At 39.4% G+C, this 13,703-nt stretch overlaps 1 protein-coding gene across 6 annotated transcripts in view; it reads right to left on the reverse strand.

The window, feature by feature from the left end:
- Window positions 1-13,703, reverse strand: part of ABCC9 (ATP binding cassette subfamily C member 9) — a 157,492-nt gene that overhangs the window by 39,450 nt on the left and 104,339 nt on the right. For all 6 annotated transcript variants that reach the window (XM_070371173.1, XM_070371169.1, XM_070371170.1 and 3 more), the window contains 2 exons: window positions 8,865-9,022; window positions 3,147-3,239 (listed from right to left, as the gene is read on the reverse strand). In XM_070371173.1, coding sequence (XP_070227274.1) covers window positions 3,147-3,239; window positions 8,865-9,022 — 251 coding nt within the window. The remainder of the gene's footprint in view (window positions 1-3,146; window positions 3,240-8,864; window positions 9,023-13,703) is intronic.

Consider the following 13,703-nt stretch of genomic DNA (forward strand, 5'->3'; position numbering starts at 1 on the left):
AAAAAGTAGGAAAGGTCACTGAAATCTCAGTCTAATTTAACTGTGATCCTCTGGTGGTAAACTACTTGAGGTTAGTTCATGCTGCTTCTGAGTACACCATGAACCCTGAACGCAGGGGAGGAAAGCAGCCTAATCAGTAAATACAAACTTTCCAGAGAGCTAACGACTCTGGGGACTCTTACTAGCCTGAAAGACAGGAAGAAGTAGATGGAAAAGCATGTGTTTGATTCTTAACAGTCGCTAAGTCGTGTCTGCCCGTTTGCAACCCATGGATCGTAGTCCACTGGCCTCCTCTGTCCATGCGATTTTCTAGGCAAGAATCCTGGAGTGGGTTGCCATTTCCTTCTCCAGGGAATCTTCCTGATCCAGGGATAAACCTGCATTTCCTGCATTGGCAGGTGGATTCCTTACCACTGAGCCACCTGGGAAGCCTCATTCAAGTCTTAGGTGACATGTAATAGTTTGTCCTTTTTAGAGCTCCCTAGAATTTTCCTGATGTAAAATTAGGAACAGTCAAGCCAAGTTCTGCTCATGTGTCTAGTGAAGAATAGATGATTAAATGAAAAATCTAAATCTTGACTTTCAGTCAACTTTCTCTTTCATTTGAGACCAGGCTCATTTTCTTCAAGATGTTTTACAAGGTCCAGTCTTCATCATTCTCAGTAAATGACCTCACTTGTTCTTCAGGGAGAAGACAGAGGCTGTTTTCTGTTCCACCTGCCAGCTTGCCTGAATCAGGTCACTGCTTCTTCCCCACCTGCCATGTTATCCCAACTATTTTCCCTGTGGTATTTATCTGGGGTAGAAATAAAAGGCCATATCTTTGGAGTCTTTCTATATCCATTGCAAGACTAGCACTTGCCATGTGTTCAAAACTCAAATAAATTAACTCAAAAGAACTTTGGTGAAAAAATGAAATTCTTAACATGGTGTACTTATGATTACCACTGGGCATTGCTGGCTACTATTAGAACACAAATTATGTCTTAATCAGTTCAGTTCAGTTCAGTTGCTCAGTCGTGTCCGACTCTTTGCGATCCCATGAACTGCAGCACGCCAGGCCTCCCTGTTCATCACCAACTCCCAGAGTCCACCCAAATCCATGTCCATTGAGTCGGTGATGCCATCCAACTATCTCATTCTCTGTCATCCTGTTCTCCTCCTGCCCTCAATCTTTCCCAGAATCAGGGTCTCTTATGTCTTAATACCTACATTCAGAGTCAATCAATGATTCTGCCATCTCTAATAAAAGGTATTAAACACTCTGATGGGAAAACGCATCACTGTGAAAAATATAAATGCTCCACTATGAAATCTGTATCTTTATATTCTACTTTTGACCCAATTATATATATATATACATTTATGTGATTTAAATATTTCTTAGGTTAGAAAAATCTCTGATTGAAATCACTACAGGTTTGCATTTAGCACTGCAGAAAGATATAACACTTTAAGAAGTGATTTTCTAGATTAAATATAACATTCAAGGATGCCAACTCCTTTTCTGATTTTACCTGAATAGGGAAAATCAGTTCAGTTCAGTTCAGTCGCTCAGTTGTGTCCTACTCCTTGCGACCCCATAAATTGCAGCACGCCAGGCCTCCCTGTCCATCACCAACTCCTGGAGTTCACTCAGACTCACGTCCATCGAGTCAGTGATGCCATCCAGCCATCTCATCCTCTGTCGTCCCCTCTCCTCCTGCCCCCAATCCCTCCCAGCATCAGAGTCTTTTCCAATGAGTCGACTCTTCGCATGAGGTGGCCAGAGTACTGGAGTTTCGGCTTTAGCATCAGTCCTTCCAAAGAACACCCAGGACTGATCTCCTTTAATAGAGTTAAGGTAATTTTTTGAGTATTAAGCAAACTCTTTTGATGAAAATCTTGGGATATTACTTCAATGTTTACCAACATTGAAGAAAACTATTTAAAGTCTGAAGTAACTTTGGTGTAATAATATTTCTTTTATTATTATTACTAATGCATGTATGTCAGCTTCTCTGTTACTTCTTTGCTAATCACTGTGGTTAATGCTTTAGGTGTGTGCTCAGTTGCATCCAACTCTTTGTGACCCCACAGACTGTAGCCTGCCAGGCTCCTCTGTCCATGGGATTGTCCAAAAAGGACACTGGAGTGGGTAGCCATTGCCTCCTCCAGGGGATCTTCTCAATCCAGGGGTCGAACCACCGCCTTCTGCGCTGCAGGCAGAGTTTTTATCACTGAGCCACAGGGGAAGCCAATGCTTTATATCAAAAGTGAAAGTTGCTCAGTCCTATCCAACTCTTTGCAACCCCATGGACTATAGCCCACTAGGCTCCTATGTCCATGGGATTCTCCAGGCAAGAATACTGGAGTAAGTTGCTGTTTCCTTCTCCAGGGGATGTTCCCAATCCAGGGATTGAAGCCAGGTCTCCTGCATTGCAGATGGATTCTTTACCATCTAAGCCACCAGGGAAGCCCAAGAATACTGGAGTGGGTAGCCTATCCCTTCTCCAGGGGATCTTCTGGACCCATGAATTGAACCAGGTTCCCCTGCAATGCAGATGCATTCTTTTCAGCTGAGCCACCAGGGAAGCCCTAATGTTTTACATGCATTATATCAATTAGTCCAATTACCCTAAAAAGCAAAATGGTTTTTCCTATTTCACAGATGAGGTTAGGGAATTCAAAAGCCTAGTCTAAATCACACAGGTAGTATCTACCCGACATGATGCTGAATTCTTTCTTTATTCTTGTTAAAATTTCAAATAACTAAACTCTGTGATCATTTGTTGTTGTTGTCTAGTCACTAAGCCATGTCCAACTCTTCTTGCAACTCCGTAGACTGTAGTCCACCAGACTCTTCTGTCCATGGGATTTTCCAGGCAACAATACTGAAGCAGGTTGTCATTTCCTTCTCCAGGGGATCTTCCTGACCCAGGGATTGAACCCGAATCTCTTGCACTGGCAGGCGGATTCTTTACCAGTGAGCCACATGGGAAGCCCTCTGTGATCGTTTTTTGTCATGTTTTTCTTACTACTAGTTTAGAACATAGGCACACACACAGTGGGCATTGGAAAATGGGAGCAATGATCAGTTATTTGTAGGCAAATATTTGTTGATGATGTAACTGTCTAATCAACAAAATGATAATATGTTTACTTACCTAAATGCCCGAATGGTGGTGAGTCCTTCAGCAGTTTCTGAGAAGTGGCAAAGCAGAGGGAGCTGGGTACTGTCATCAAGTTCCTGGAGGTCCCTAGGACAGAGACAAGTACAAAAATAAACTTTACACTCATTCAAACTCAAAGAATACTGTGTGTGTGTGTTAGTCACTCAGTCGTTTCCAACTCTGAGACACCAAGGACTGTAGCTTGCCAGGTTCTTCTGTCCCTGGAATTCTCCAGGCAAGAATACTGGAGTGGGTTGCTATTCCCTTCTCCAGGGGATCTTTCCAACCCACGGATCGAACCCGGGTATCCTGCACTGCAGGCAGATTCTTTACTGTCTGATCTGGGAGCTTTGTTCATTCTAAATTAAGGTTATTTTTTGTCAGAGTAACTACTGGGTTGGCCAAAAGGTTCATTTGGATTTTCCCATCACATCTTTTGGAAAAATATGAACAAAATTTTGGCCAACCCACATATTTTCCTCCAACATTCAACAAAAAAATCCAACAGCTTATAATCTAAAGAGGAAGAGAAAAATAAATATTACATAATAAACATGGGTCCAGGCTGAATGTTATGTGTTGTACAAAAACACCAATTTTGTATCACAGTTAAAGTAAACTTTTATGGGAACACATAGGAAGGAGCAATTAATGTAGGAGATGGGAAATGTTTTCTTTGAGCAGGTGTTACTTAGGCCAAACCTTAAGCATGAGCAGTGTGCTTCAACCAAACAGACAAGAAGTGCATTCCAGCTAAGGGAACAAACCAGAGCGAGTACAGAGGACTAAAGAACTGGCGAATTCAATCTGGCTGGTGACCAGAGTCCTTTGGGGATGTTGTCATGGGAAAAGGCTGGACAAGCAATGGGGGGAGGGGCTAGACTGTAGAAGATCCTGAATGGGCTGGGAAAAATCACTGAGGACTAGAAATAAAATCACCAGAGCTTGCTTAAAGCAACGTAATTTGGAGACAGTGTAAAGGATGGAAGAGAATGAGTAAGGACAGTTTATCAGAACTTTTTAAAAATTCTGAATTAGGTGTGATGCTGGCACAATTTAATATAGGGGGAGATTGTGAGATAGCTTATTAGAAGTAGCCTTCTAAACTGCTATAATCAACTCATTGTAGCAGAGTGAATAAGAGAGAACCACACAGACACAGAAGACAAACTTATGGCTACCAAAGGTGATTGGGAAGAGAGAAGTTAGGAATCTGGGATTAGCATATATACATTACTATATAGACTGGTAAACAGCAAGGACCTACTGTATAGCACAGGGAACTATATTCAATGTGTCATAATAACCTATAGTGGAAAAGAATCTGAAAAAGTGTATGCATATACATGTACATGCATGGGTTTCCCCTCAGGTGGTGCTAGCAGTAAAGAATCTGCCTGCCAATGCAGGAGACATAAGAGACATGGGTTCTATCCCTGGGTGAGGAAGATCCCTTGGAGGAGGGCATGGCAACCCACTCCAGAGTTCTTGCCTGGAGAATCCCATGGACATTGAAGCCCAGTAGGCTTCAGTCCATAGGGTCACAAAGAGTCTGACACGACTTTGCTGTACACTTGAAACACAACATTGTAAATTATACTTCAATTAAAAATAAAATAAATTTAAAAAGAGAGGGGAGTCAAATATGGCTTGTTTGTTACTTAGCAGACTTGGAAGATGACAGTGCTATTTACCAGGATGGGAGACAGAGAATAAAGACACCAGAAGAGACAGATAATGAGTTTGGCTTCAGCTACAATGAGATTGAGTTCCTCCCTAAATAGAACTGGCATTCACTGGTCCTCCAAGTGTCAATATATATTTTTAGGTCAATAAAGTGCTCAGTGAATGGCTGGTGGACAAATGCCTGAATTAGACCCTTTCTATAAAGATGCACACTCTAGACAAGTTTGTAAATCACACAAGCTAGCCTTTCTAGAAGGCTAACAGTTCTATCACACGTTTCAAAACATGCTTTTATTTTTCTTTTCAGCCTTTTTTCTGTCTTTCTTAGGTTTTTGGGGTGGAGGGAATCAAGAGTAGCAGTGCTGATATTCACCTGTCAGTCAATCGAACTGATTATATTGTTACATAATCTTCAACTGTTAAATAATCTTAGATCTTTGGGGACTGCCTGGGTTCTCCCATGACCAAAGGCAAAGTCCTTTTGTGAGTTTCTAAAATGAATTTCTCACTTCAGAAACTCAATGGGGGAGGGAAGGAGAGGGGTGAAGAGGAGGATGAATATGAAGGAATGTAAAGAGTCTGCGATTGTTAAACAGAAAACTCAGTGGCTATTTGTAAATTTGACACAAGCAACAGGTGGTCACTACATTGAGGTCTGACATGAAGGGGAAAAGATGAGGAAGGAGGAACCTCTTTTTATAGGACAGTGTTTTATGAAACCAGAAAGGTGAGGGTACAGCTTGACTTTATTCTCCTGTAAATAGGAAAGCTTACTTACAGAGCTAGCCACACATGGGTCTTTGATGTTAGATACTCGAAATTCAATGGCATTTCCTGTCTGATGCTAGGAAAGATTGAGGGCAGGAGGAGAGTAGGGTGGCAGAGTATGAAATGGTTAGATGGCATCATCGACTCAATGGACATGAATCTGAGCAAACTCTGGGAGACAGTGAAGGACAGGGAAGAACTGGCGTGCTGCAGTCCATGGGGTGGCAAAAAGTCTGACATGACTGAGCGACTGAACAACAATAAGTCCCCCACTTTAATTCCCTTTGGTGTTTACAAAATAGTGTGTTAAATTGCTCAAGATTTTCAATATGAGTGTTTTATTTAGAACCTCAGCATCTAGAGGTTTCTTTTTATGGGTGAGATTTAATATCATGTGGTCCTATTTGCAAATGACCAGAGAATTTCAAATAAAAATGGTTTATAATCCATTATCAAAGTTCATTCTTTAAAAATGACCATCCCTTCCATATTTTAATAATCTACTATAATGAAAAGACTTAGCAATTAAAATCTGTAAAGAACTAGGGTTATTTGCTTGGCCTCTGTATGCAATTTCTATTGCCCAGGGATGAAAACAGGCCCACATGAGCATGAGTCTGAAGTAAAACCTGACTGTTGAATATCACTGGTGAGAAGGCAAGAAGAGATTTGGAAACAGCCAGCAGAAAGGAAGTGACTGAACTTTTCTGCCCCTTCAGCAAGCAACATCAACAGTAATACCAGAAGAAATGAAAGAGCAAATGTAATGGCTAGTCTCTTCCTTCTGGTCTGAATTTTCTATGAGCAAAAGAAGGGGCTAGAGATCAAAAATTACTCTAGGTTTAACATATGTTCCTAACATTTGAAGGATCCTAATTCATAGCCCCAAGGGAGAAACAACTTTTTTTTTTTCCAGAAATATTACAAATAAACAACTATTTTGGAAGACAATTTTTCAGTTTTTCATAAAACTAAGCAGTTTTACCATACTATCAAATAATCATGCTCCTATGCATTTACCCAACTAATTTTAAAACCTATGTCCACACAAAAATCTCCATACAAATATTTACAGTAGTTTTATTCATAATAGTAATGGCTTCCCTGGTGGCTCAGTGGTAAAGAATCCACCTGCCAATGCAGGAGACTCTGGAGATGTGGGTTTGATCCCTGGGTGGGGAAGATAACCTCGAGGTGGAAATGGCAACCCACTCCGGCATTCCTTCCTGGAAAATTTCATAGGCAGAAAGCCTGGAGGGCTACAATCCAAGGGCTTGCAAAGAGTCAGACATAACTGAGCATGTATTCAGACACAACTGAGCATGTAAGCACACACACATTCATAATATTTATAACCCCAAACTAGAAGCAACTAAGATGTCCTTCAATAGGTAAATGGATAAACAAAATACGGCAATTCAGAAAATAGAATATTATTCAATGATAAATTATTTTTATAATATTCTATTTTATGAATGTGCTTTGAAGCCATGAAAAGACACAGATGAATCTTAAGTGCTTATTTCTAAGAGAAAGTAGCTAATCTGACAAGACCACATACTACATGATTCCAATCATGTAACATTCTGGAAAAGACAAGACTATAAAGATTAATGGTAAATCAGCCTGTCTCTAAATTGAATGAATAATGAAATGTAGCAAGAAAAAAAAATTTGCAGGTATAATCCAGAGATTCCAAATCTTAATCCTGCTTTTTCCTGTTAACTAATATATATATATAATTTTTTCATTCTCCCTGCACTCAAGTCCTATTAAATCTTTTCATTTTACTGAATAAACTCTATGTCTGGCTTCCTATTCCAGCACTTAATCCACATATAAGGGTTATCTTATTTATGTTTTATCTTCCCAAGAAACTGTAAATTTCTTGAGAACTGCTTCTTGCCATGTTGATCTCTTCCTCTGCCACATGGCTTGTGCAGTTATTTACAAGACACTAAATGCCTAATAAGTGTTTGTTGAAATAAAGAGATTACTGCAATGATATAAAATTTACAATACTATTAAGGCAGAACTTCAAAGTTAAACTGGAAATTTCGAAACAACTAGTATTATATTTCACTTAATTATTCAACATCTCAGCAAATGATAAATCTTATATTAGCAGAAGAATTTAAAATTCACGGCTATCTTTTATTTGGCTGGATATTCATGGGCATGTTAAATAACCCAATCTGGAAATTTCCAACCTCTTAATGTTACAGTACTCTTACCAGACATTCAAGATTCTCTACTTTTATAGTTATCACTCTGATTTATCCCTTTAACTTTTTTTTACTTCTACTAATCTTTTACAGAGTGCATTTTACTCATTTGAAAATATTTTTATTTCCCCACTTGCAGAACATAATATTAAATTACTTATCCTTTGGGACTATCTTTGGTTTCATAAAATTTTCTGTCACTGCCATGTTCAGAGAAAGGATCATGGAATGAAAAATTGGGCATAGTCTGTGGACTTAAAACTCAACCAGATCAATCAGCTTGTTCACATATGTCTAGTACTATGTAAAGGCTCAGACAACCAATTACAGAAGCAAAATTAAAGTGACAGTTGCTCAGTTGTGTCTGACTCTTTGTGACCCCATGGACTATACAGTCCATGGAACTCTCTAGGCTAGAATACTGGAGTGGGTAGCCTTTTCCCTTCTCCAGGGGATCTTCCCAACCCAGGGATTGAGCCCAGCTCTCCTGCATTGCAGGCGGATTCTTTACCAGCTGAGCCACAAGGGAAGCCCAAGAACACTGAAGTGAGTAGTATATCCCTTCTTCAAGGGATCTTCCCAACCCAGGAATTGAACTGGGGTCTCCTGCATTGCAGGCAGATTCTTTACCAACTAAGCTATCAGGGAAGCCATGGAAGCAAAATATCTCGCTAAATGAAACATAATATCAGGATAGGTTTCATTAAGTTAAATTAAGTTTCTTTTCCAAATTCCATACCTTATCTGGAGAAAAGTGAAAGTGTTAGTCTCTCAGCCATGCCCAACTCTTTGTGACCCCATGGACTGTAGCCTGCCAGGCTCCTCTGTCCGTGGGAGTCTCCAGGCAACAATACTGGAGTGGGTAGCCATGCCCTTCTCCAGAAGTCTTCCTGACCTAGGGACAGAACCCAGGTCTTCTGCATTGCAGGCAGATTCTTTACCATCTGAGCCACCAAAACATTATAACAAATCCGAATCACAGTCAATCAAATATACAGGCTTTTGAAGATGAACAGAGCAGCGCTTTACTTACTTAGAGGCCACTCGGAAGTATTTCTGGATAAAATAAAAGGCGACCCCAAGAGGCACAAGTGCAACCAGGAACACGGGGGTAGCATAAGAAATCATGCCAATTGCAGACACGCAGAGCAGTGTTGACCGAGTTAGAGATTCCAAAGTTGGAGGGATATGCTGTTAAGAAGGTAGTTTGAAAGGAAAATGTTTTAGCTCAAATAAAACATTGGTAATAAGGCAACAACACATTAATTTTATATTAAGTTACATAATTAGTTCCAAAAGTAATATATAAACATTTTCGTTGTAAGCAATTCGTCACTCCTTCAATTTCACTCACTTCCCATTGTTTAGCATATTTATCCATCTTTCTACCTATCTGCTTAACCAGTGGTCAGTTATTTACCTATCTACCTATTTATTAATATATTATGGGATTTTTAAACAAATAGCACAAACTATTTTATATAAATAGCATAAACATAAACTCTAAACCTCATTTGTCCATTTGCTTGCTTTGTTTTACTGAATAAGATGGATTGTAAATCTTCCCATGCCACTCTATACAAATCTATTTCTTTTTAAAGGCTGAATAGTATTTAAAAACTCTTTAGCTATCCCGCTAATAATTTTAATTGCGTCCTCATATTCTTTGCATGCTTTTCAACTGGATTGTTTACCTTCCTTATTGATTTTTAGATGCTCTTTACATATCATGGCTGTTTATCCTCTTTCTTTACATGAGTTGCCAGTTTTTCTCCCAAAGAATATATTATATTTTAAATATGATGCTTTTACCTCAATAGAAATTTAAAATTCTAAAGCCATTTCTGTTGGCTTTTTTTCTTATTGTTTTTGAGTTCTGTGTCTTATAAAGACACTTCCCATGTTTTCTAAAATTACTCTTTTACATTTTATTTTATAGTTTTGTTATTAGATGGCCTCCTTTATCACATGTGAATTTGCTGTGTATTTTATAGTTAATTGCCCCAACACCCTTTACTGAAAAAACTTTCCCATTATTACTGAGTCAAGATAAACTGGTGTTTCTGAGTTCTCAATTTCATTCTTTTCATCAACTTGTTTTCTGTAATCTTACCAGAGTGTTTTAATTTCATAGTATTTCTTAGGTATCTGATAAGGAAAGTATACACACACACACACACACACACACAGGATTTTTATGATTTCCTGGATTTTTAGGATAGTTGAATCACTTTTCTTCATAGCAGGCTTATCTCTATTTTCATAGTTTTTGCTGTTATTATAGGTTAAATGTAATTTTCACATAATTTTTTAATTGGTGGAGAGAAAGTTACTAGCTTTTGTATTACATGTCTAATGTAAATGCTCTGCTGAACTTCCTAGTTGATTCTTTCATACCAACTGTTTGAACTCTCTAGATAGTAATAGTGTCATCTTCCAAATAAGGAGTGTTCTGTCTCTTCTTTTCCAATATGTACTCCTTAGGAAGTGTTTTAGGTGCAGCATAATCTGACACCAATACTGTGAAAACATAAAAATTTTTCAACATATATTTTAGTCAGCTGCATGCATCATTCTTTACCTTAATTGATGGTAATTTAGGTGTTCTTAAGGCCATTTTGGAAAATCAGAAAAGGAAAGGGCTGAATTTGCTAAATCTTTGCTCAATCACCCTAAACACTCTGTTCATAGAGAGATCCAATTTCAGACTCTGAGGTCTTTAATTTAAGGACAAACTTTTGGAGGCCTAAGTACCTGAGATCAAACCGGGCATCCTTGAAATATTCCCTAAAATATCAGTTCAGTTCAGTTCAGTTCAGTCACTCAGTCATGTCCAACTCTTTGCGACCCCATGAATCACAACATACCAGGCCTCCCTGTCCATCATCAACTCCCGGAGTCCACCCAAACTCATGTCCATTGAGTCGGTGATGCCATCCAGCCATCTCATCCTCTGCCTTCCCCTTCTCCTCCTGCCTCCAATCCCTCCCAGCATCAGGGTCTTTTCCAATGAGTCAACTCTTTGCATGAGGTGGCCAAAGTACTAGAGTTTCAGCTTCAGCATCAGTCCTTCCAATGAACACCCAGGACTGATCTCCTTTAAAATGAACTGGTTGGATCTCCTTGCAGTCCAAGGGACTCTCAAGAGTCTTCTCCAACACCACAGTTGAAAAGCATCAATTCTTGGCCTCAGCTTTCTTCACGGTCCAACTCTCACATCCATACATGACCACTGGAAAAACCATAGCCTTGATTAGACAGACCTTTGTTGGCAAAGTAATGTCTCTGCTTTTGAATATGCTATCTAGGTTGGTCATAACTTTCCTTCCAAGGAGTAAGCGTCTTTTCATTTCATGGCTGCAATCACCATCTGCAGTGATTTTGGAGCCCAAAAAAATAAAGTCTGACACTGTTTCCACTGTTTCCCCATCTATTTCCTATGGAGTGATGGGACCAGATTCCATGATCTTCGTTTTCTGAATGTTGAGCTTTAAGCCAACTTTTTCACTCTTCTCTTTCACTTTCATCAAGAGGCTTTTGAGTTCCTCCTCACTTTCTGCCATAAGGGTGGTGTCATCTGCATATCTGAGGTTATTGATATTTCTCCCAGCAATCTTTATTCCAGCTTGTGCTTCTTCCAGACCAGCATTTCTCATGATGTACTCTGCATATAAATTAAATAAGCAGGGTGACAACATACAGCCTTGATGTACTTCTTTTCCTATTTGAACAAGTCTGATGTTCCATATCCACTTCTAACTGTTGCTTCCTGACCTGCATATAGGTTTCTCAAGAGATAGGTCAGGCGGTCTGGTATTCCCATCTCTTGAAGAATTTTCCACAGTTTGTGGTGATCCACACAGTCAAAGGCTTTGGCATAGTCAATAAAGCAGAAATAGATGTTTTTCTGGAACTCTCTTGCTTTTTCGATGATCCAGCGGGTGTTAACAATTTGATCTCTGGTTCCTCTGCCTTTTCTAAAACCAGCTTGAACATCTGGAAGTTCACGGTTCATGTATTGCTGAAGCCTGGCTTGGTGAATTTAGAGCATTACTTGACTAGCGTGTGAGATGAGTGTAATTGTGCGATAGTTTGAGCATTCTTTGGCATTGCCTTTCTTTGAGATTGGAATGAACACTGACCTTTTCCAGTCCTGTGGCCACTGCTGAGTTTTCCAAATTTGCTGACATACTGAGTTCAGCACTTTCACAGCATCATCTTCCAAGATTTGAAATAGCTCAACTGGAATTCCATCCCCTCCACTAGCTTTGTTCATAGTGATGCTTTCTAAGGCCCCCTTGACTTCACATTCCAGGATATCTGGCTCTAGGTAAGTGATCAAACCATGATGATTATCTGGGTCGTGAAGATCTTTTTTGTACAGTTCTTCTGTGTATTCTTGCCACCTCTCTTAATATCTTCTGCTTCTGTTAGGTCCATACCATTTCTGTCCTTTATTGAGCCCATCTTTGCATGAAATGTTCCCTGTGTATATCTAATTTTCTTGAAGAGATCTCTAGTTTTTTCTATTCTTTTGTTTTCCTTTATTTCTTTGCATTGATCCCGGAGGAAGGCTTTCTTATCTCTCTTTGCTATTCTTTGGAACTCTGCATTCAGATGCTTATATCTTTCCTTTTCTCCTTTGCTTTTCACTTCTCTTCATTCACAGCTATTTGTAAGGCCTCCTCAGACAGCCATTTTGCTTTTTTGCATTTATTTTTCTTGGGGATGGTCTTGATCCCTGCCTCCTGTACAACGTCTCGAACCCCCGTCCATAGTTCATCAGGCACTCTATCAGATCTAGTCCCTTGAATCTGTTTCTCACTTCCACTGTATAATCACAAGGGATTTGATTTAGGTCGTACCTGAATGGTCTAGTGGTTTTCCTTACTTTCTTCAATTTCAGTCTGAATTTGGCAATAAGGAGTTCATGATCTGAGCCACAGTCAGCTCCTGGTCTTATTTTTGCTGACTGTATAAATCTTCTCCATCTTTGGCTGCAAAGAATATAATCAGTCTGATTTCGGTGTTGACCATCTGGTGACGTCCATGTGTAGAGTCTTCTCTTGTGTAGTTGGAAGAGGGTGTTTTCTATGACCAGTGCGTTCTCTTGGCAAAACTCTATTAGCCCTTGCCCTGCTTCATTCTGTTCTCCAAGGCCAAATTTGCCTGTTATTCCAGGTGTTTCTTGACTTCCTACTTTTGCATTCCAGTTCCCTATAATGAAAAGGACACCTTTTTGGGTGTTAGTTCTAAAAGGTCTTGTGGGTCTTCATAGAACCGTTTAGGTTACTGCCCCAACCAGTAACCAGCATTACTGGTTGGGGCATAGATTGGATTACTGTGATATTGAATGGTTTGCCTTGGAAATGAAAAGAAATCATTCTGTTGTTTTTGAGATTGCATCCAAATACCGCATTTCGGACTCTTTTGTTGACCATGATGGCTACTCCATTTCTTCTGAGGGATTCCTGCCGCAGTAGTAGAGATAATGGTCATCTGAGTTACATTCACCCTTTCCAGTCCAGTTTAGTCACTATTCCTAGGATGTCGACACTCACTCTTGCCATCTCCTGTTTGACCACTTCCAATTTGCCTTGTTTCATGGGCCTAACATTCCAGGTTCCAATGCAATATTGCTCTTCCTAAAATATCACAGCATCTAATATCACTTCAACCTAATAAAAGGAAAGGACATCTAAGACAACTTGGTATTCCATTCTTTACTTCTGGGAGACGCTCTGCATTAATTCTAAACTTTAAGATCGTTACTATGAATGGAGATACAACATATTAAAATCACTTCTTTTTACAATAAAAAAAGTTTAATGTTCATTATTTTCTATTTCTCTTTATTTCATGCTGATTCTCT

The sequence above is a fragment of the Bos mutus genome, chromosome 5 (assembly GCF_027580195.1).
Source record: "Bos mutus isolate GX-2022 chromosome 5, NWIPB_WYAK_1.1, whole genome shotgun sequence".
NCBI lineage: Eukaryota > Metazoa > Chordata > Mammalia > Artiodactyla > Bovidae > Bos > Bos mutus.